Consider the following 24,666-nt stretch of genomic DNA (forward strand, 5'->3'; position numbering starts at 1 on the left):
ACCGACTCGCACATGGGACAGGGTTTCGAGGGGCCTGCCAGAGAACTCTTAGCTGACTGCGACGGGAAAGCCGTGCGCGAACTCTCTCAACGAGGCTCGTCTCAAAATTATTTTGTTTGACGGCTAAAGAAATAGCGTGACGGGAAAAAGGTTCTGATTGTTGACGGTTGGCAAGTGGCGAGCTTCTGTTTTCTTTCACTTTCACGCGTCACGACGGCCCTCTGGAAGTGTCCCTCGTTCGCCCACAACCGGCACGGCAGTGAGGGGTCGTGGCCGTGTGCGGGGTGGGTTTCCCAGAGCGAGGAACAACGACGCTGCGAGATGTGCACTCGCCAACCGTCAAGTGTGTGTATGAATCGCGACGAAGGGCTCCCAAGTTCGCCTCCACGCCCTAGCGAGGAGGGGGGCAGCAAGTGAAAGCGTACTCTGTTGAGCGAGGGTGAGAGGCAGGGGAGGGGAAAACGGCAACCAGCAGCAGTGGCGATTACGCGTTACACCCCCTCCCCCCCCTCTCTCTCCCGATCTCTAAAGCCGTGCGCGAAGCGCGATGCGATAGATGCCCTCACACTCACTACGCACACGCCCGCTACCCACTGCCACCACGTCCTCCTCGGCACTTACAGCGGGCCTCCTCGCCCCGATCTCCGCGCGTTCGGGAGCCGCTCGCCGTCCAGCCAGCCAGTCTTCGGCGGGACGTCCGACGAGCGAGATCGTCGGCCGCTTTTTGGCTGCGCGTTCGTACTCTATCTTTTTTTCTTTTTGCCCGTGTGTTTCTCGCTCGGCTTCGTCGTTTTCGCCGGTGCTACTCGGGGCTACGCCGCCACTGCCTCGTTCTCCTTCCCATCCTGGTTAGACGCGCCCTCTAGTCTACATCCTCTCCCTTTACTGCCTTCACGCCACCCTCGAGGGGGAGCTGTTGCTACCGGGCCAGTGGGTTAGACTCGGAAGCGCCGTGCGCGTTCACCGCCACGTTTCAGCTACTCGGAGAACGCCGTCCCGGACTGCTCGCACGCTACCGAAGCTTCGATAGCGCGCGCTTCGACTCATCTGACGACCTTACGGGAAAAAGAAAACTTCATTCGAGCGACCTTTCTGTTTCTTTTGCTTTGGCCTGGCCAGGCCCGTGTCACGACATCTTCTCCGCCTGCCATTCTATCTTTTTTTGTCAGTCGGTCGGTGTCGCGCGGCTATCTGACAATGCACTCGGAGACTGCTCGGTCGTGTACCTTACACGCATGATTTCTCCCGTGGCCCACCAACAAGGCTCGAAGACTTGGCGAATCCGACTCAAGGTGTGATAGATTGCGTCGCGAACAGCGGTACGGCCCCAGAAGCAGTAGCTTCTGGGCCATTTCTTTTAAAGCTCCAGTACAACTGTCGTTATCTATTCCGAGGCACAATAACCTCCAATTTATACGTGAAGAAACGCTCGTACTTAAACAAACAAAATCAGCTTGCGAAATTTGAAAAAGCAATTGCGCATTTATCTACCCAAAGTAGATAGCTTAGCTTGTTAGCTTTTTTTTTTTTCTGATACGTCCTCAAACTTGGATGTTTCTGGCGACTGCTGCGTGTCACTATACAGCCAAGACAAGTGCTAAGAACGTAATAACGACTCACGTAGATACTACTAACTGCAGTTTTCCGTAGTGACGATCAGTGTTAGCTGGAACATCGATGCATTTCGCCACAAACATTGCGGACGCCGTTGCTAAATCTGGTTCGACGCAAACGATTTCTCCTAAATGGATATCACTTCATTGCTTCGTAACTTCAGTTTCTCAATTTTGACGTCTCTCCTAAAATGAATAATTCTAAAGTTATCTACTGAAAGTTTGTTCAATAACTGACATCAGACTGGAATTTACCGCGCAATTAATGTCCACAAATTAAGTAATTCAACCGATGCGACAAAATCGCACTATCTACCGCAGGCGATATTTATTATCCGTGTTTATCACAGAAACTCACTCGTTACTTACGAAACTGCATAAGAAAGGTTTGAACAGGACTACAGATTCAAGTGTGTTGAAAATCTCGAAAACTCGTGGACTCACCTTGCTTGGCGTCTATGGTCATGCGCAATGTCTCGGTCTGCGTTCGCGACGTTGATTTGCTCACAGAGACTAGTGAGTGCCTGCATCTGAAAGTAATAGGAGATAAGGAAGAACCGATTAGGTCAACGATACACGCATTCTCTTGGTTTCCTCGAGCTTGCATACGAAGAAAGCTACGGAGAATTTTCGGTTAACTTCAAACCTGCGATTTGTCTCCAGGTTCCTGCAATTTCGCTGTGATTTTTATTGTTAAACTACCAATAAAGGTGATAGAAAAAATAGAAAGTGGTGATCTGTGATTGTTGTTGTTTTTTGCAGTCAGACGGAGAGATGACACAGCAAAGCACAATATGCGGTGTTAAAGTAGAAGCAATCTCACTTTATTCCTTGAAGACCTCGTACAGGGTATAACATATGAGGTGGGTGGACAACATATGTAAAAAAAAAAACTGTTGCGACAATTTTCAAATCCAGAAAAAAAAGTGGTTACATCTTTAAGAAGCTGTGATGGCGGTAGATATTCTTGTCTTTAGATGCTAGACAGAAAAACAAGGCCGAAAATTTATTTGTGTGCGAGAGGGATTTTAGTAAACCTGAAAGGGACGGCGAGTGTTTTGGGGTCACCGTGATGGAAGGACAATCTATGGCTTGGTGAGTGTAAGCAAAACGAGAACAAGATGGAAAGCAGGAGCCGACGTTTCGACAAGTGGACTTGTCTTTTTCAACGCTGTATGGGTGCCGCATAATACACGAAGTTACGTGAATGGGTGTAACACACAGGATCGAGAGACCTGTGTACGCAAGACCTGTGCAATGTTTTACGCTGGGTGAGTTGCTCAGGTTTCGCCAGCGGTGGGAGTGCAACTCTTCAGGTGATCAAATCTGACTTGACTGGGAATCAAACTGACTGGAGAGTTCAGAAAGACGCAAAACAAACAAACGAAAAGAACAAAAATGAAACAGCAGAGTTCAGCCATTCATATGCCTCCGCACTCCTTTACTGTTGCACCGCATACACTGCCATCTTCCCCAAAACAACTTCGCAATGCACGCAATTAATGCAGTCTTCGCCTGCCTACAGCTTTGCTTCCTGCCTGCTCCCAAGTACCACGCCACACCATTATCAGAAGGTGCGTGGTGTGCAAATCACCGCACAAATTGCCAAGCTCTAACTCACCAAGCGATATCGCAGTGGTCAATATATGGTGCGTCTGACCGCTTCGAACTGTACGTTTTTTATCTATTTTTTTTTACCAGGGGCATGAAATTCAATCCTCGGTGTCAGTGGTGAGCAAGACACTACTTTTTTGCCTCGCCTAACATGGCGAGGCTCAGCAGCTGACCTGATGATGGCGCAACGGAAAAGGACAGACGGATTCTCTAGACCACCAACAGTAACGGCCCACGTTCACGACACTATGTGTACCTCCAAAGTGCAACTGTTGCTACGTGAAAATAAACTTATGGACAACGCCCTCGGGGACACGAAACTTACCACCGCCGCGGAATGCGAGAAAACAAGCATATACGAAACTGCGGGCAAGGAGGCGAACGAAGACTGTTATCTGTGGCGTCTATCTCTGGAAGCGGGGTTGCCAGATTAGTATAGATGCGTGGGATACGCAAACACCGCCTTTCTTTTTTTCCCCACGTACAAGGGCTAACCGGCTTATTACGTAGAAAACTCGGTGTACTCAACTACACCCTAAAAGATCTTTACACTCTTTGGGGCGCATTTTTATCGCACGACAATATTTGTCACGAGTTGCGTACGCATTATCAGCGTTACATGGAATTCTTGACAGCAGAGTAACGAACGCAGATGAAATTTTCAAGACAGGAAGCGCAAGCAAGCCAGATAAGATGATTATTGTCGTGGGGCAAAGACGCCGCCCAAAGGGTGTAAATTGTTTGTGTAGGTACACAAATAAATTCAGGCACCGCAACGTCTCGAAAGTGAGCTCGAAAGGAAATATTAATAAAACACGTACATGCGGCAGCACCTTATTAAAAGCACGTATACATGAAACACATGAAACACGAACTGTCACGGGAAACATCTACGCAATGCATGATGTGAGGGCTTCTTTCATCTCGTTAATATTGTTTCCCCTCATATTAGCTTCTACGACCTGGTGAGTCTATAGAACGAGTTGCGTTCACCATTCGACAGAGCCTTCCTCTCATTAAAGCTCGGTGCAGTTTGTAAAGCTGAGCAACTGGCTGACTTTCTTCGTGCACAGCCAGATCTGCACTTACTAGTTGCAGCGTTATTGGTGGTTTTCGGGTGCACCAATTTAAGATAAACGCGGTGACTAATACGAAGCATCAACTATAAGCACGAGAATAGAATGATGCTGTCACGAGCGTTGTCCTACAAGTTATGGACGTCTTACTCAAGACAGTACAATGTCTATTGAGGGCTGTAAAAATGAGACGTTTCATTGATCGTGACCACTAACTCAAACAGGGTGGTCAAGAAGTGTTGTGTCCATTCGGAACACCTCAACCAGATCAATGTGCACTGCATAGACATGAAACGACAGCTGCAGCTGAGGCACAGTTTTGAGGAAGTAGTGAAAGGGATGTCGTCAGCCGCGATGCTACTATACATTAATCAAGATCTGTAAGCCTGATGGAGAAGGATATGATCGGATCTCAAACATTGTCTTTTGACGTTCTCGTTTAACGAGAACACTTTACGATATTTGCTATACACTCTTCTTTTCCGACTACACGAATTTATGAACCACGGGATGTGCGAAAAGGTCCAATTTCCGAGCAGCCTGTAACACTATATCCAGAGAAACCTTACATCATAATGATGTTCGCAAGTACTATATACTAGAGGCTGGAAATATGAATACCAAACTGCGCTGTGAGGGTGTGGATATATATATCCAGATTTTTTTCTCAGACCCCGTGGTCGGTAAACTTTCAGCGTCGACTGTGCATGCCGAAGACTCAATGTGCCCCCACTGCTTAGAGCGTACACTCCACAAACTCTAAGCAGGCTACTTAACTAACACAGACTTACGTACGAGAACTATTTGGCGTTCGCGGTTCAAGCCAAAGGGGAGTCTCACAAACCACTATGGAGTCCCAGAAGTACTTCACGCTGAAAAATGATACCGAGGACATGTATACATCATTTCAGCTTCCAGTGAGGACACTCATTTGTCCCTCTAGCATTGTTGAAAGCGCTCACCTTACGCCCGAGTTCAGTAATTGCGACGGAAGTGAACGTAAGACAGCAAAGAGAGGCTTGCGCGAGTGCCTGGCAAGTTACACTGCTTTGCAGAAAAAAAAAGAAATATACACGCATGGGCATAGTTAAAGGGGGCACGAGGCGTCGATTATGTTCAATCGAACAGGTCGTTACGAACCATGGGTTGCCGGTGGAACACAAAGGGTCTCAGCGGAAATTGACTTCGGAATAACACGTTGGAAGCAATCACGGCGGGCCCCGCGGCATTCCCCCTTTTGTTTTCTTTCTCGCATTTTTTTTTTCGCTCCGTTCTAAACTGACAGGAGGACCACGTGTTGACGTTGCTGCGGGTCCGAAACTGGAACTTTCGTTTCTTCGAGAGAGGCCGTGCTTGCTCGCTTTTTTTTTTTTTCGGGCACTACTACGTTTATACGTGCGTTTGTTGTTCTTCCGTCTCTCGGCTTTTACCTTTCAGTTTTTCTTTAAAGGGAGAGAAAAAAAGTACTTAGAGAAGGCAAGGTCCACCGCAGCGGACAGAGCAAGTGCAGCGACCAACTGATGCACCGGGAGGGAGGCAAAAAGAACGGACCACTCCTCGAAGGGAGCGAAGGAACTTAACAGGGGCTTGGCCCGAAATTCTCGGATTCTTGGGAGGAAAGACGACTTAGCGAAATGTAGCTAGAAAAAAAAAGAAAGAAGAAGAAGGAGATGCGGGGAGCAGAGGATGAGGGTGTGCCGTGTACCGGGAATCCACGTTTCCCATTCCAAGACGGCTACGGTCTTTTCTCTCCTCTCTCCCTTTCTTTCCCTAAAAGGGGCGAAATGAAAGGCAGTGCAGACTTGCCGAGCCGTGGAGGTCTTTTCTTTTCTTTTTTCTTTTTTGTTCTTTCTTTTTTAAAGCCATGCTGCCGAAGCACGTGCGTTGATGCGGACGCTGTGCAAAACGGAGCCACAAGTTGAAAACAAAAAGAAAAATAAGAAAAAGGAAATAAATGACGAGAGCTCTCCCCTGGTCCCTTTTTTTCCGCTCGTCTACCACATCCGAAGCTTTCTGTCGATGCCGCCGGGCTATTGCCGACACTGTTCGGTGTTCGCTGGGACTGGCGGAGGAATTTGCGACGTGCTTTAGGGGGGGTTTCTCCGCTCCGTGCCCGGCGCCGTAGGGGTTGTAGCGAGGACCCCCCCTGCTCCCTTTCGGAGACGCGACGACGAGTTCCACATGATTTCGTGAGCTGTGCGTGTGTTGATGGGCTGCCATCGGGGACCGTCGTGTCGCGGTTTTGAAGGCTGTTGACGACCCGCGTTAAGCCTGCTCGCGTGTCTAATGAATGCGCGTGTGTGAGCCCCCACCCCCTTCGAGAGATTCTTGGTCGTTGCACTGCAGTTTCCATGTACCGAGGCGTATGTGCAGCTAAGCGTTTGTGCATGAAAAGAAAGAAAGGGTGAGAGAGACCGTACCGGAAGAGCGCATGCAGTGTTAACCGGTTGCTTTTTAAATCCAGTATGGTTAGAATGGAATGCAGCTGTTCCCGGTATAGCACTGACCAGTGCATTCGACCTGGAGGTCGCTTTAGAAAATACCTCGTTTTGGTCGTGAACATCGACATTATTTGTAAATACTTTCGCGAACGCCTGCCGGGATCGCGTTTTGTTTGTCTGCTATTGCAATGCGGGTGATAAAGGTTAATTTGAAGTGAAGATACCATACTCCAGCGACAGCTGTGGGGTCCTGTCAGCAAAAAAAAAAAAAAAAAAAAGGAAGACAGCTGATGACAGGCTGCATCTCTTGGCTGCCTCTGATTACCCTCTGTGTGATGCCGACTGAATGGAGGATTCACGTAATAATTAGTAGCGTGCAGTTTGGCGAGCCCTCATCTCTTCTCTGAAACACACAGCTGGCGATCATAGACTGTTTGTCTGACTCGAATCCTAGGCTTTGCAACAATGCACGCAAGTAGGTTAGACGGAGTACAGAAAAAACACAGATGCCTTCAGGTGGCATACGTGAGTTTACTTATTAGTTATTACAGTTAGCACGAGTGAAGTCGCAGCCTCGGTTTGAGTGGTGAATTAAATTTTATGCGTAAGTGTCAAATGACCCATTGAGCGAAATGCAGCTCCACTAACGTGAAACCTGGGGAGGTGCGAAGCATTCAGTGATGCACTGCTAATGGGTTCATACTGCCTTAAGCAATGGCTCATAACCCCGTAAACGCGGCCTCCACATTACGACGACAGAAGAGAAGTGAAATGCTACGCTGGAATGATGAGCGGCAACGCAGCCAGCTGTGGAAGACGACGACGAACGCGGGAGAAGTGGCACGAGCGCGTGCCGAGCGCGAGCACGAGCCGCTTGCTTACCGTGACTACGGCGACGACGACAGGAGACGCCGACAGCCCGGGCGCATAAGGTGCTTCGCACCTAAAACGTAGCAACGATCAGCCTCGAAGCTGAGGGTTGTCGAATCGTGTGCGCGCCGATATTTGTGTGCAGCGGCCACTCAGTTCGGGAAAAACCTCACTAAAATGTGACAAAAGAGCGCTAGCGCAGGGAGACTCCCTCTTCTTAAATGTCTGCATCACCTTTTTATTTTCCTCGCGCGTATTTTCACGCGCCACAGGGCGACTCCTGAGATCAGTAGCTCTGAACGAGGTTACTAGCTCGACCTTGTCTCTGCCCGTGCAACTCGGCATTTAATTCCACCACTGGCATTATTATTCACGCAGTTCCCTATTGCACCAACGGGCATCTCTATACGCTCGCCTATTCCTTTGTGAGTGCACGAATTAATCAATAAATGGAGCGATCATCATGCTCACTCAGGACGATTTGTTGCATACCCGGGGTCGTCCGCCCTATCCATCGAAGTCATCACGTACAACTCAGAGTGTGGTGGCATTGTTGCTTGCACGGCTCCTGGCGTGTTCATCACTGGGACGTTCACTTGCTCATCGGTCAAACAAACATAATTTGGGCCACAACACATTTACATTTTCTATTTATTTCCAACGTTGCTTCCGACACGACTTCGTAGTGCATGCCAAGGCTAAAGGCAGATTGTGCTGCCTGACAGTGGACCTCCCAACCTTACCGTGCTCAAGTATATATATATATATATATATATATATATATATATATATATATATATATATATATATATATATATATAAATTGCAAGAAGTGCAGACACTTTTCGACGTCAGGTCCCTAGTCCGGGACACCATTGGCGAAAGCCAACGGTGTCCCGGACTAGCGATTTGATCATGTCTTCCCGTAACCCAAGGTTTACTTTCTTATGTTCAATAAAAATTTTTATCATCATCATACGACCGCCTGCACTTCTTTCAGTTGAATAAACACAGGATCCGAAGAACTATCTTCCTTCATATATATATATATATATATATATATATATGTGTGTGTGTGTGTGTGTGTGTGTGTGTGTGTGTGTGTGTGTGTGTGTGTGTGTGTGTGTGTGTGTGTGTGTGTGTGTGTGTGTGTGTGTGGAACAGCAATAGAAAAAGATAGGTAATGCAAAACACAAAAGTACTTAACAAAGTTCTTGCCGATTGACGCTGAATCAATGAAAGAACGAACGGAATGGTTAAATCATGGACGAAATTCTTCGTTGCTGACCATCTTCCTTCATATAATCGAAGCCGACCGCTAGCTCGGACACCAACCAATTTCGTTGATACGTTAATTGACTAGTGCATGGTTGGACTAGTGATTTATTGAACAGATTAACGAAAGAAGCAGTCAGACAGTCGACTGAAAAGGCCCTGCAATTCACACTGAACTCAAATGATCTGGATCATCTGCACCAAGCGTTCGTTCTTGCCATGTCGATCGCTAAAAGACATGGCGGCAATGAAAGGTCGTGAGGCGAAAAAAAATGCAACAACATATGCAGCGCGGGGGGCATCATTAGTACTCAGGCCACGTTTACGACAGGGGGTCTCTGGATTGGGTTTGGGCAGAGGGAGGGGGCGCTGCTCGATGAGCGGTGAGTGGGTGTCCGTGCGGGGCTCCAGAGTTCCCAGGAAGCCACAGCTAGGAGAGAGCGCGTCGGCGCGCATCATCGAAACGTGGGAATTCGAGCAGCTGAAACAAAAAGAACGCGAGACCCCTGAGCGACGTCCCCGCGTCACGGTCAACCTCCGGCCGCGACCAAATACGACCGATCCGGACAGGCTTGCCGATGGTGCCGCCCTGGAATATACCGTCCGACGTGCCTTTTCCGACACAGACGGCAGAGAAAGATACGTGTTCGCTCGGCATGTAACATCGCATCAACGCCGCCGTGACGCAGGAGAAAGAAGGTGTCGGAAAAGTAACGCGAAATGAAGTAACCCGGAGAGATTACGGTTGCTCTCCCTTTGTCTTTCGGTGCAGAATGGAAGCGTGGAGAGAACTCGGTATATACCGCGTGATACCATCGAAAAAAAAAAAAGAGGATAAGAGAGGAGCTTTAGGATGTCGCCGCAGTTATCTCGTTGAATGTTGCGACCTTCGCCCCGGAGCAAGATTAGGGGAAAGGCAACTCTGTTGCTGGTACAAAAGAATCGAATGATGCTTTGATGTTCGCCGGTCGAAACTAGAACGTACAGACGGTGTGTGCAATCATATCGGCTGTTTTCTTTGTTTGAATGCCCACGGTTGCATTACTTGCATGTCGGCTACTCAGACACTCTTTGTCGCAATGTGTTGCTATAACAAACGCGGAGCATATAAAGGAGTGGTAACAAAGCACACACACACACATATGTGTGCGTGTGTGTGTGTAAGTCCTTGGCTTCATTGTCTGTTGGCTTTATAAGGTCATGATTAACAATAACCGAGCCCCTCGGTTTCCCTCCTGCCCTCTCGCATATATATATATATATATATATATATATATAATTCACGACTGCAAATGTCAGATACAATCTTGACACATCAGTTCAATGTTACTGCAAGAAATATTTATATTCCCGCCTCTGCGCGGACTGTCAGTGTGACTCCCGACTCTTGACGCGACGAGGGAAAATGGGGCAGAAGCTGTGCATAGTTTTCAGCAAAGACAATTTCTATTTTCACCGTAAACGCGAAACGGGGTCTCCAGTTATCTAAATATGCTTTTCCTTTCTCAAGGGAAAAGAAACGCCGTTCAGCTCACCAAAGAGCTATATATATATATATATATATATATATATATATATATATATATATATATATATATACGTGGTGTCAGTGATGAAATAAATAAATTTGCAGGCATAAGGTGGATCCAGCCGATGTAAGACAGCTGCGACTGAAGATCGCTTGGGGATGCATTCGTCCTGCTGTAGACATAAAATGGGCTGATATTTTTTTTTATTCTCTAACCTCGACATTGACATCGTTGTGGCCGCGAGAGAGCGAGTGATGACAGACTGAGTATATATATATCTGTGTGTGTGTGTGTGTGTGTGTCACGGTGTGTGCGTGATCGAACAGATCGCTGCCTTCGGATAGTCTCTCCAGCTCTTATAAAGTATAACTCACCTGAAAAGATTGATCCAATGTAACTCTCAGCCGCATAGCCTTAGCAAGTGTTTGGATAGTGCGTTAGATTTTGAGCCAGAAAATCTCGATAAAAATTTATTTGAAAGCAGCACCACGCTATACGGAAACACGTCAGCCAGCAGAACGCAAGCTTGCTCCATGCAGCAGTTTTGTCATCGGGGTGATGCTTCAACTGAGACGTAACGAGTTCGCGCCGCTTTCGTTCGTCGCACGCTGTGGGTGTATACGCGCAAATGTTCATGCTTATACATTACGGGACTTCGCTTCTCGCTTGAAAAAGAGTGGTATGCCTGCATCTTTGCACACAACGAAGGTGTAGCTCCCCGAGAACACGTAACACGTTTCTGCCTTAATGAATTTTGAATTTGTGTGCCCGTCTTGTTTGCTCACTTCCTTGATGCCACACTACACAGCCGCAAACAAGTGACGTGCGGCCGCATAAAGGTGCGAAATAGAGCGCAGCATATTGCACGGAACAAAGAGGATTATCTCTTGTTTCCAAGGTGACACTGAACTATTTGCTGCAGTGCACAATTTTAAGTAGGCGTGTTACACAGTCGCCGGAGCCATTTCACTGCGCGACATAACAAGGCAGAACTATCGAGGCACAACTCACTGGCTCGAACTAATACCGGTGACATAGAGGATTTGCCTTGGCGCACTGTGCAGTGTGGTGCCTACAAACTTGCAGTGCAAACGATGCATGACCAACAGTTCTGGCGCATTTGTGGAGTTCCTGGCAGAGGCGTTTCTCTCGATCTGTTTCAGACATCTGCGTAGAATGAAGAAAGCCGCTAGTTTCCTTCGCTTTGCAATGAGCCACGTTTCAGATGGTCTGTCATATGATGTATGGTAGGAAATATAGGGTTCCACAAGAAGGACCCCTTGGGACCAGAGGTCTGTGGGAGAACATTCCGGTTATTTTTAAAATTCACACAACGAAACTCGTGCGATAAGAGCCTAGTGTCATTTGAGCTTTGAACCATTTCGCTCATGCGTGTGGGTATTCTTCGTTATCGCCTACGAAAGCGCAACGCCCATTAATCACGCATAGCTCATTAATTAAGGCGCCAAGCAGTCACGCCAATGCTCGGAAAGACGCCCGGGAACCACGTTCTTTCGCTCGGAAAAATCGTTGCCATCTGGAAGCTCAGGAAGAGGGTTCATTTCTACATTCCCAATCGAAGAGGTCATTTCTGGCACCACACGGATCGTATAGAACGAATAGAAAGAACGCAGGCACACGCAGCCTCGCCATGACAGTCCTTGAAGGGGTTTTCGGCGCAGACAAAAAAACAGCGAACTAACGGACCGCGCACTCAGATGCCGCCTTCGTTATGAAGCCCCGCGCATATGCGGTAATGGTTCGCCGGATCATTTGTTAAATAGCCAGGGAGAGACAGCGTGTGAGCTCTTGTCCTTGGACGGTGATGGTTAAACAAAAGAAGCAGGCGCCTCTAGCAGGAAGGCGAGACGCTCATCACCCAGGCGGCGGCGTTTTCTTGTGACCGGGAAGAAATAACACCTGGTATAGTGGCGTATACACGGACGACAGCCCCGGCCGGCCGAAGATAGCTGGAAAGCGGCGTGCATACTTTCCGTAAAACAATATTGTAGCAGTTGACGTGGTGGGAATGTTCGCGCCTGTCTGTAATCCTGCTATCGATCGCTCTGGGTCGATCGGGACCCGCTACATTCCATTGTATGTATGCGTCATCGTTTGTAGTATGTTCGTATGTAAATGCTGCATGGCATGTATGCTCCGTCGTATGTATGTCGAATCAAATCAAATGAAATAAAATTTTATTTTTCAATAAAGGCACTGAATGGTCATCTTGGGCTAAGAGCTACGCAGGTATACAGCGTGACTGCGGCCCAAAATACATTTCATGGCAGTGGTACAGAACCATTTACACGACGCATTTCATGTCAGCACTAAAACAATCTACATGCCACGCAACATACACTCAACTAGATCACATTAGATATTGTCAAATATCACTATGACTAGTAGCTGTAAGATTCAATTATCTACAACTATTTACGTAAATTCGTGTTGTTACAGAACATATACACGCAAGAAAAAGCCAAGAAGTGACAGGAGCATAACGAAATTTATGTAAACACTAAGACAGTATATACACACGCGCAAAATACCTTGCAATTAGTCACATTTAATACCGTCTTGTCAAACGCAGGACTAGACTCTCATCCCTAGTGCTCGCACTACATATGCAATGTAATGTGTTGTGCTTTCCGCTTTTTCCCTTTCTGTACGTGCGCCTTCTTCTTTTTTTTTCTCCCCTTTTCAAACAGGTGGCGTTGGTCCCCTTTCAGGGGACAATTGCGAGCCCACATCTCTTTACCTGCGTGTGACGTTTACATATGTGTAGATGATTATTAATAATAACATGATATTTATCATCGTATTTATGTTCGTATGTGTGCTGCACGGTATGTATAGTTCATATCTAGGTTCTTTGGTATGTTTGTTCCATCATTGTGTACACGTGTCACCACCAGACTCGCCGATGCCCGTGCTTTAAGTCACCTGCTTTAGGCTCCTAAATAAATCGTATGGAACATTTGATCCATTTTTTTGTTTCATCAGATCTCTTAGCTATGTATTCTTACGGAGTAACAACATTGATATTCCTATATCGGCCGGCTAGTTTCGATTCATAAATGTTGGCAGTTGCACCCGAAGGGCGAATCACTGACGGCGATAAGAAGGTTTAGTGCTGCGATTTAATTTCTCGGACGGTGCAGTGCAGACTACAGATAGTCTGCATTGACGTCAACTTGGCCGCCATCTTTGGGGTAATAGTACGCCGAGAAGCTGCGTAAACAAAAAAATGCCGCAGCACGACACCCTGAGGCGCGTCATGCAGCGAGCGACCAAGAGCGGCGCCAGGAAAATGACACGACGGTCACGTTTCAGCACTGATATTGTCGTGTATACTTTTAATATTTAATAGTTTGAGAAGATTTAAGATAAAAGGCGCACGCTGTGAATGTTATGTCTTGCGACACTTTTTTGTGGGTTGCTATTCTCAAAGTTCTGAGGTATAATTTACACAGGAAAGCAAGACATGGCATGAGCAACTTTGGTGATTGAATAATGTACTAATATAACCAGCAAATACGACATGTATACGCATATAGCATGCATATACCTAGTTATATGCGGAGCCACACGGCAACGCTGACGGCGACGGCGAAAATTCGCTTGGAGTATCCATGTAGTTCCTATCGCAATACAAACAATGGCAGTGCCAATTGGCAGTACAAGTGTGAAATTAGGGCATAGTGCAGACAAATAACTTGTAATAACTTTCAAAGGAGTGCAGCTGTAGAATCGCAGTATAATATAAGCAGAATGCCATACGCACATACATATAGTGAAAAGCAATATGTTGAAATCCGAACAAGACAGCAGTTCACAAGAAGACGGAGCCTTGAAGTGATCGAGAATGGTTTACCGATGGAATCTGGAGCCAACGTTTCGCTAAGGGGACTTGTCTTGGTCTGGGAAACTCGTCTCTTGTCTCGAAAAAACGAGTACCATTATTCAAATGTTGGTTGCCGCCAGTCTTCTCTTGTTCACCCACTGTTGAACACTTCAAGCGATATAAGCTAACAAAGGCAATTGGATTGAGCCCAGTAGTGTTCAAACGAATGGATATTTCGAAGCAGTGGCATCTTAGTTGAGATAACGACAAAGACAGTGGGCTGGGAGGGTCATGTGATGGCGTAGGACACATAACCGGTTGTCTATGCGGTTCCGATGTTAACCGCTGTCGATCCGCCGTGGTTGCTTAGTGGCTCTGGTATCGCGCTGCTAAACACGAGGTCGCGGGATCGAATCCCGGCCATGGCGGCCGCATTTCGATGGGGGCGAAATGCGAAAAAACCCGTGTACTTAGATTTAGGTGTTCGTTAAAGAACCCCAGGGGGTCCAAATTTTCCGGAGTCCCCCGCTACGGCGTGCCTCATAATCAGATCGTGGTTTTGGCACGTAAAACCCCGTAATTTAATTTCGTTTAATCGCTGCTGTCAAGCTGTGATGGCAAATACTATAGAGGACGGCGAAGGATGGCGTAATGTGATTCGATAACCTGAAGACGTAAGTTAGAGCACACTGATACAAGAAAGGGGTAGTCAGAGATCATAGGAAGAGTCCTTGGTCCTGCAGTGGACATAAATAGGCTGACGATGATGAGGACAGGCCATACACCGTCCTTGCAAATTCGTAGCCGCGAACCATTTTGATGACGGAGGATTGCCGCACAGTAAAAGACCGCCTCGTACCGGCAATCCTCGTTTAAAGGCGAACCTAAATCGCGAACAACAAGCTATCTTGGCTATTTGGGCCCATTCACTAAACTAGCTTCGCTCGGACGCTTTGCATTTACTACATCGCTTTACTGGCCGAATAAAGAAACGAAACGAGAACTATGCAACACCGAACAGGCCAGGAAAAGAAAGGAACAAATCAGCAGGTAATTCCGGGTATAATCCGTGCTTGCTAGTCGCGCAGGAATTGATGATAGCCGCCGCAACCCAGAGAGCCCTGCAGCAGGCACAGATTGGTTCTTCGCTTGTTCCCTCATTCCGGTTAATGTCTTTAAGGCGGGTTAGGTGGCGTTGGCCCCCACGTGTTGCCCGCACGATTATCGTCCATCCAAAGGCGGAACGTGGACTAACAACAACACCAGCAGCAGCAGCAGCAGAAACGACGAGAGCAACCAAGAAGAACAACACGCTAAAAACCCGAAGAAGAAAGACACCACGCACGAGGAGTCGGCCTGCTGAAGCCGGCCACACCGAAAGGAACGAGCGAGTGAGCGAACGTGATTTTAGCCCGGCGCGGGTATAGTTAGTCGTGTTTCTCTTCCTACCCAGCTAGTTCTGCTCTGGGTGGAGTCGGGGTGAAAGTGGCGAGGACGCGTTTAAAGCGAGGGACGGCGCGCTCGGGCTGAGGGCAAAGGAGAGTGCCTGGGCCGATCATGCCCGAAGAAGTCTGTTTTCCGTCCGCTGCCTCGCCGGCGGCGTCGGTGAGGTGAGCGGAGGTTGGGGGAAGCGTGCGGCGGCGAGGAATAACCAGAACCTGCCACGAGTCAGCGAGCTGCTGCCTATAACAGGTTGCCACCATCCGCATTCCTGGCTCACGGCGGGCGCGAGGCGTGGGAAATGCCCCCTTGCCGCCGCCGCCGTCAACACCACCAGGGGGCAGTGCGAAAGCGTTCCTAGTTGGCGTATTTAAGCAGCCGCAGGCTGGAAAACGTTTGACTCGGTGCGACACGAAGAAGTGGAGCCGCAGGCCGAATTCGCCGACATTGCCGTAGACTACTCACTATTCTCTAATTCTACTTTCGTTAACGCGTTTGGCCGACACCTGCCCTTAACGAACTCTTCTATCTTACGAACTGACTTGCGAACACGAGCCGAGAACAGAAGCCAAGAAGTATTGTCCAAAATATCATGCCGCGCCAGTAGGGAGAGACTTTAATGTATTACTGGTGCCTGTGTGTATTTGTGATGAGTCTGAGTACAGCGAGGGGCCGAATTCACAAATATTTTTGTTGTTAAGCGGTAATACCAATTGGCAAGCTGCCTACGCGTAATGCGTCCTGCATGTCGGGTGGTTGGCATCTGATCTTACGAGTAGTTCCAGCCGAAAGCTGTTTCGTGTATACGGGTCGAGATCAATTCATTTCGACAGGTACACCCGGTCGCGCTGGTAACTCGCTGCATTCTGAAGAAGAAGTTATTTGCTATTGCTCAGGCATTTAAATTTCTCTGCGGGAAAAACTGGGGTGCACCAGTTCATTCTATGCTGCAGCTGTACAGGGCACTGTTCCTGGGACTCCTTTGTTACAGTCTGCCAGTTTTATCAAATACATGCAAGACGAACATTCGCGCTCTGGAGAGCATACAAGGTCAAGCCCTACGCACGTGTTTAGGGCTGCCTCGGTGCACCTCAACAACAGCAACAATAGCCATCGCGAGAGACCACACGATCCAGACACACGTAGCTGCCGACTCCCTCAGAGCGCACATTCGTCATTTGTCAAGGATCCCCGACCATCACTTAGCTTCCCTACCAGCGGAGAGACCTCAAGCGACCTTTTCAAAAGTGATTAGCGCCCATTAAGAGTGTATACCGTCATCTTTTACACCGGCGGCGAAGCCTTCATCTCCCCTGTGGTGCCTGTGACAGCCTCAAGTGAATTTTACAATTCCCGGAATCACCAAGAAGGCCAATCATCCATCGCTGGCTCTGAAGCAACTGACGCTCCTATTATTGCACCAGACATATCATGGCTACATACATATATATATACCGACGGTTCGAGCTCACCTACCAGCTCAACTGCCGCATTCATCGTTCCAGCCAAGCAAGTTGCAGTTAAATTCAAATTATCACATATGACTACATCTACGTCGGCAGAACTTGCAGCCCTCCATGCAACTGTGACCTACGTCAAAGAAGAGCTCGCACAGAAATGGGTCATATTCTGTGACTCTAAGGCAGCCCTTCACAGTATCAAGTCAGCCTTACATCACAGAACTTACGAGCAGATGATATCCGACATCAGGGAAGTACATCACCATGCTCTGGAAACAGGACACATCGTAGTGTTCCAGTGGATTCCTGCTCACTGTGGCATCATCGGCAACGACATTGCTGACAGGGCTGCTCGATCTGCCCACCAAGACACCCAGACGCGTACAATACCTTTGGCGAGGACGGACACTGCCAGGGAACTTCGTCTGCTTGCACGCAAAATATCACAAGCTTTATGGAGTTCAAGTGCCTTCAATTGCCGATTGTACAAGTTGGACCCCTTGCTACGGCTACAACTGCCATCTAGCCTTTCCCGCGGCGAAGCAACCTTGCTGTGCCGCTTGTGGCTGGGAGTGGCGTTCACGAACGCTTACTCACATCGTATGGGAATGGCCGAGAGCCCGATGTGCGACTCCTGTATGTGCGAGGAAACCATCGAGCACCTATTGTGTACCTGTCCTCGCTACGACGTACAACGCCTCTCTCTCAGGACAACTTTAAACCGGCTGGACTCGAAACCGTTCCCTGAGTCAAAGACACTCGGACCGTGGCTACACCCGTCACTGGCACAAAAAGCGATGCGAGCATTAGACCAGTATTTGAAGTGCACCGGATTTAAGAGACCGCCTATAGTGTCCCTGTACATCGTCCCACGTGTACTCAGTACTTATTCTCTCCCTATTTTACTCTTTCTATTCCCCCTTTCCCTCACCCCTAGTGCAGGGTAGCAAACCGGACGCTCTTCTGGTTGACCTCCCTGCCTTTTCTTTCCTTGCTATCTCTCTCTCTCTCTCTTCTTACCGGATCAATTGGGATTTGCGCAGACGTCGGGGAGGGGATGACTGGCAGTTTTATGTGAGCTAGTTATACGTGCGTTTGACCAAGAAAAGCGAAACTTCTTTATATGGCTCGGCGAAAAAAAAAATGCTGTCTGTCTGTCACCTGTACACAGAAAACCATCATCATCAGCATTGGCTCGAGCGTCGTCGTCTTCTTCCGCAGCTGGATCGTTGGCGCCCCTCGGGTTGCGCTCGTGCTCGTGCTCGGCACGCGCTCGTGCCACTGCTCCCGCGTTCGTCGCCGTCGTCGTCTTCTTCCACAGCTGGCTGCGTTGCCGCTCATCATTCCAGCGTATAATTTCACTTCTCTTCTGTCGTCCGTAATGGGGAGGCCGTGTTTACGGGGGTATGCATAGCCATTCATTGTGTTACCGTAACGAAGAGATTTAATTTTGAAGCAATTAAATTTCCAAGAATCGCAAGCGGCAATGACGGGTGAATGCTGCTAACCACACCACCGAGTAAACTCGAGACATCGAAGGCAAGCGACAATGGCGGACTGCGGGCATACCATCAGTGACGTCGTTTTCTCCGTCGCAACCGAACGTGTGTGTAACCTCATTAAGAAACAGCAAGACGTAACCAATTATTGAGAAATAGTTTACTAAACCATGGGGATTAACCTATTCATAAACACTGGGGCCGCACGTTTCAGCTTCGCTGCTTATAACCATCTGTACGAAGTGCTTGGGCGTTTTTTTTTTTTTTTGGAAACGTACAGGTGCGGAGGCAGTATATTGAATGGGCGTGGCATCGAGGTGAAGTCGGCTACTGGCCTGTATCGAAATGCATCGAATGGTATATAAGTGAAACGTTTGATTACAATTCGCGGGACATCGCCATTCTTTACGAACAAGTACTAGGCTGTTCGAGAGCGCGAAATTATGGGAGCAATGGAATCAAAGAGGCATAGCTTCAATAGAAGAACGAAGTCACACGGAATCTACAGATGGAATGTCGCGCTATCCGTCGAGAAATAGATGTCGAAATTTGCTTGCGGACGTGTGTCCGTATTTACGAAAAAAGTTGCCCCGCCAGAATGGTTCGTGCTATACTGTTCGTATTTTTTTACTGTCACGCTTCGTAAACTGCAGCTCGAACTGTTGCGGTAGAAAGTTCGCCAGCCAATTGATCGTGACGTCGGACATAGGCTATTACTGGCGCATAGGCTATTACTGCTGGACGCACAGCACTTAAGAGGAAGCTTTAGCTCGGGCCCAACTCCGATGCCACCTATTCAAGTACATGCAACACGCAGAAAAGCTTTTCTGAAATAACCACGGGGCCAATTTTAATGACATTTGCTGCATTTGAGAGAGAAAGTTAAATTCTAGGGGCTGTTGGAAGCGGAATTTCAGTTTAGGGCCTGGATTGTTTTAATGTAATTTTCAAAATTTGGTAAGTGTGAAAAAAATATAAGCACGAAGTTTACAGTTTCGTAGCGCTGTACCTAGAACAGATATTCCAGTCCTGTAAACTGCATCCATTAGAGCATCCAAAACGGACAAATTTGATGTCAATTGATATCTTAAGTTAAGCTTTTACGTTGTTTACAAGGGCGTTGGAAAAGTTCATCTCAATAATTAGTGCTCTATTTGAGAGCCATGTATAACACATCAATGTTGTTCGCTTTGGATGTACTAGTAAGTGGAATTTACAGAATTGTGACATACTTTTTCATTGCAGAGTTAGAGAGTGGTAAACTTCATAGTTTCGTTTTCTGAAAATTTGCGATTTCTGTCAATATTTATTTAAAAATGGACGACCTAAATCAAAATTTGCAACCAACAGTAACTAAATTTTTACTTTTTCTTTTAAATGCAACAAACTTAATCAAATTTGGTGAGGTCGTTGCCCTGAAAAACGATTTCTCATTTCCCATGTATTTATATAGGAGGCCCCGAGTTAAAACTTCCTCTTAAGAAGGAAAACCTTTGTGAATGCAGGCGGCGTGCTGATTGAGACTAATTATGTGGACACTAATTACCGACGGCTGGAAGATTGATTGCGAAAAGGCAGGGAAATTGTGCGGTTTAGACAGATTACGCACAGTGTTTACTAAGTTTGGCTATTGTGTAAAACTATTCAATGAATTGATTGGCCGTTGAAACAAACTGCGGATCGGAATGGTCGAGAAAAAAAAACAGCAGAAGGGTTAAAGAGTGAGCACCGCCTGCCACCGCCTCGTTTCCATGAAGATGCCTATAACGTTTATCCGTTCATCAACGTGCAAAGCGTGTATGCTTGCTGTGAGTACGCACTATTACGGGTAAGCGAGACATCTACCAGCACGAATGAACTGTGAGGAGAAGAAATGCTCAGATTTTCGTTTTGGGGTTTCATACGACTTGCGCAGTCAGTTTGCTCATACAACCAACGGTGTATCGCTAGTCAAACTTATAATCAGCAACCGACACTTACATCTGTCCAATCTGAGCACTGCATTCGAGTTTGTCGATCTGAATCAAACCTTACTTAATCTCTCTTGTTTCACAGGATCAACGTAGTACTTCAACGGAGGTTACAAACTACCTTTATTTATGTTGAACACATAGCCGTAATATATTTGATTTTTTTCATTAATGCTAAGTTTTGATGGCTCAGTTAAGCTCTCCAAGAACTTTCGACGCACACGGTAGTAGGTACGCTTTTATATTTACTGTTTCCCGTCATGCAACACAAACAGTGCACACTATAAAAGGGAGCATCAACTAACGACTGATGTCTAGGTGCGACCTCTGTTGTATCCTCCCTCTGTCCCTGTTTTTTGTCCACTTCACTTGCAATATGTGTTCGCGTGTCCCAAGTGTCCGCATTGTACTTAACGCAGAAAGTGATGAACAGATGCTTCCTCTAGTGTCATGATTTATGTTCCTATTCTCAAGCGAAAAAAAAAATCTGCCCCATGCCGGCGGCTGTCACCAACGATGACGTTTCGGCCTGCGTACATCACCGACACGTTTACTGCCAAGGGAGCTCGGCGTAATTGCGATCAACGGAGGTGACACGTCACCTATTGTCCGGCGGAGTGGCTTTACGTGGCACCCCCGATGTTTTCCATCCATACTACCGAGTAAGACCGATGACGTCAAAAATGGAGTACAGTTTGAAATGTTTCTTTCCTGCTATTTCGTATTCTGCATTCCGAAAAGTATGCGTAACTCATCGGGCGTCTAACTTAACTCGCCCCCCACCCAGCATTTGCTCCGAGGCACAGGATTGATAGCGCGCTGGGAAACCAGTCGACTTCGCGTTTAGATAACTATATAGGCGGTGGCGAGTAAAAACTGCTGCCAACGCGTGTGGCGATTCCTTTAACGCGCTGTACTGCCGAGCGAAACTTCTCAGAATTTGGCCGCGCATAGCGGACGACTCGTATTCAGCCGGGAGAATTCTCATCGCGAGTACAGCTTTTGCCTTTCTTTCGCCTGGCCCTACGTTGACGCTATACGTTGGTACTACGTTGGCACATTTCTGTGGGTTGGCTTCTTTGTTTTTTTTTCCTTGCGCACGAAGCGTGCTACCGATTCATTTTATTTCGCAGGGCAACTTCCTCCATTTCGCTGTCACTGCACAGATTCTGCACCGGACTCGGCTTTATCGACTTGCGCACGCCAGCAGCAATGCCGTGTGTGCGTCCGCCTCCGGTTTTATCTGCCAGCTGGAAGCGACAAACTAATCGCACCCGTTGAGAGCCGTCCGCACGCTGCTTAATATGACCTACATTTACACCTTACGCTGTCCGTTGCGCACGCGCATGTGTGCGGCGCATGCCCAAGGATCACCACGAAACCCTTCAGTTGAAGTCCTTGCACTCGGAAGTGGAACCTCGAGAGAGTTTTTAGGAATGGCGGATGCTAAGCATGTTTCTCGCTTATCATTTGGCACAGATTGGAATATATCAATGGTACGTGTTACAAACTAAAAGGATATGGTGGCTTAGAAGAATCAGCGGCACATTAATCAGTTGATTGTTTTTTTATGAGTTGCAAATGTAGGCAACAAGGACGTAAAATATTTCACCGGCTTTTCCACATTGTTAATGTTTTCAACGAATGAAGGATGCTGATAGGTGAGGTGAAGTATTGCTGGAAATGCAAATTAACGTTGAGGTTTAGGCGGGTTGTAGTAGCCCTAGACTTCACATTGATATATATGGAGACCGACCCATTCAATGTTCTTCGCATTTGTGTTTTTCTGTACACCCTGTGCAGGCAACATGAACTATAAATGATTGAAAGCGTGTATTTTGTATTCAGGATGACAAGGGGGGGGGGGGGGGGGGGGCATGCATCACCGTGACGCCCCTGCTGTAGAATTCTGCAATAGCAATCTCGATATCTCTAAGCATGCTCTGCAACTAAATAATGCAGCAACAACAGCGAATGATTAGCAACTCGTGCCTCTGGACCCTTGTATTCGTACATGATATCCTGCGAACAAAGAATTCTATGCTTTGAGCATCCTATACGCTCTGTCAAATGATTTTCAGATTAAAATAATGTGACAGCCCACCGGCTAGAAAACACCGTTATCAAAAATGAGCCCGCTGATTTTATTGCACACAGAAAAAAAAGCTACATAAACACTCTTAGCCGGGGCAAACCAGGACAACGCCTCTGAGCGTACGGGCGGATTGCCTTCACTTGTCGATTGCACCAACCTCGGGGCCCACATGTTTATACGAGAAGCCGAAAACGAAATCCAGGTATCTTCAACTTTCCCATGAAATGTCAGGGTTTCAAAGACATTTGAAACTCCGTTTCGACATCCACGTGCTCTCTAATCCCTGCTACGAAACTCTGTGAGATACATCAGCAAGAACAATGCACATCGTTCATAGTTGTGCCCGAAAGAGGTTGGGGAGGTTGCAGGAGATTAGAGGTTTCCAATCCTAAGGCACTGTTTCTTACTCCGGCCGGCGTGCGATATACGTGCAAATGATTCGCTTATACTGCATTCCCCTGGTTTGATTCTTGCAGACCATCCCATGCCTGGCTTGAAGCGCTTGCATGGCCCCCAAGAATGCAGTGCAGAATGTGGAGTCATATAGTGGGGATGCAGGCTTGCAACAGGAGCGGTATTTGCGTAACATGCCTGCTGGTTGCATTTGTTAGAGCGCACTTCAATCACGCAGTTGTTTTCTGGCTGCTATATACATGGCGCCGTATTGAAGATGTATCCGGAATTCGCGGCGTCCAAGAACAGGAACGCCAAACAACAAGAAACAACCCAGACAGGCAGGAATCTCCCGTTCCTTTTACTTTTACTTGGCTTTGCCCCAAAAGGGGAGCCCACACTCGTCCCATCGGAACCGGCCATGCGATAGTTACGTTTCTCTCGCTTATAAACCGGGCTTATAAAGTGAGGCTATACATACGTGAAGCGCCTAGGCCACGCAAATTTGCGATGCCCCCGGCTGGTTCGGTCCGAGCCTATCTGCCGCATGGCGTGCACAAACTGCGTTATTACGATAGCTGTCACCGGGACCGAACTACTTTCAGTTTTATCGCAGCGTTTATCATTCCTGGCGCGGAGTAACTACCTGCAGGCTTGCGATGAGCGACAAACACTTTGAATTTCCTGTCGGGCCCGGGCCGGCGTGAACAGGTTTGCGCGCAAAAGAGCTGCTCGTTATGTATGGGTGTATATATGTATATCTTTCAGACTAGTTATTCGGAAGCACCTTGTCGGAATTCTCTTTTTATTATATTTTACTGTATTTTTATTATATTTTTTTGCGAACAGGGTTAGATTGCGTTCAGTCTAGTCGGTCTCGAAAAACCGGTCGTGCTTTGCGCCGTGATGCGCATTGGGTGTCCTCTTCGCCCCGCATTCCCAGCCACTAAAGATCAATAAAGGAAAAAAAAAACGAAAAACGAAACGAAGAAAGAATATACAGAGAAAGAATCGCGTGGACAGCTGGTCGGGTGACGTATTCATCGTAACACGTGGCCTTGTAAATTTGAGATCTCAATTCATAATGACCGGATTAGTAGCGGGGTGGCCGTGGTGGTGTCGAGCGCCAATCGGCGTACCTGGGGTTGAAGTATTTCGTTATATCTGGGCGATCTCGCTGATCACGTAGTTGAGAATCATGTCCTACATGTTGGCGAGGCCATAGACCTAGTATTCCTTTAATAAGCTGTAGTTTCAGTTATAAGTGTTCTGTGGCTAGGCATACCTACAGCCTGCTATCAGAACTTAGATGCATGAAACGGAACTTACGTTACCGTGAATTGGAACAAAGAAGAACGTCCCATTGTTTAGTCATTGAGAAAGGTTAAATTATTGCATGCACTGAATTTGTTTCTTAAGTATATATATATCACCTAAAAAGTGCAAAGTAGAGTATTGTCAGGAAGCGGTAGAAGAAACTAACAAAACATCGTCCAATAAAACGAGTAGGATGTTTGATTGGAAGTAAGTAGATTAGAAGTGTC

At 47.3% G+C, this 24,666-nt stretch overlaps 1 protein-coding gene across 2 annotated transcripts in view; it reads right to left on the reverse strand.

The window, feature by feature from the left end:
• LOC119463332 (G1/S-specific cyclin-D2) overlaps window positions 1-24,666 on the reverse strand; it is a 335,797-nt gene that overhangs the window by 72,733 nt on the left and 238,398 nt on the right. For both annotated transcript variants that reach the window (XM_037724130.2, XM_049656520.1), the window contains exon 4: window positions 2,058-2,143. In XM_037724130.2, coding sequence (XP_037580058.1) covers window positions 2,058-2,079 — 22 coding nt within the window. In that variant the 5' untranslated portion in view covers window positions 2,080-2,143. The remainder of the gene's footprint in view (window positions 1-2,057; window positions 2,144-24,666) is intronic.

This window comes from Dermacentor silvarum, chromosome 9, assembly GCF_013339745.2.
Source record: "Dermacentor silvarum isolate Dsil-2018 chromosome 9, BIME_Dsil_1.4, whole genome shotgun sequence".
Taxonomy (NCBI): Eukaryota; Metazoa; Arthropoda; class Arachnida; order Ixodida; family Ixodidae; genus Dermacentor; species Dermacentor silvarum.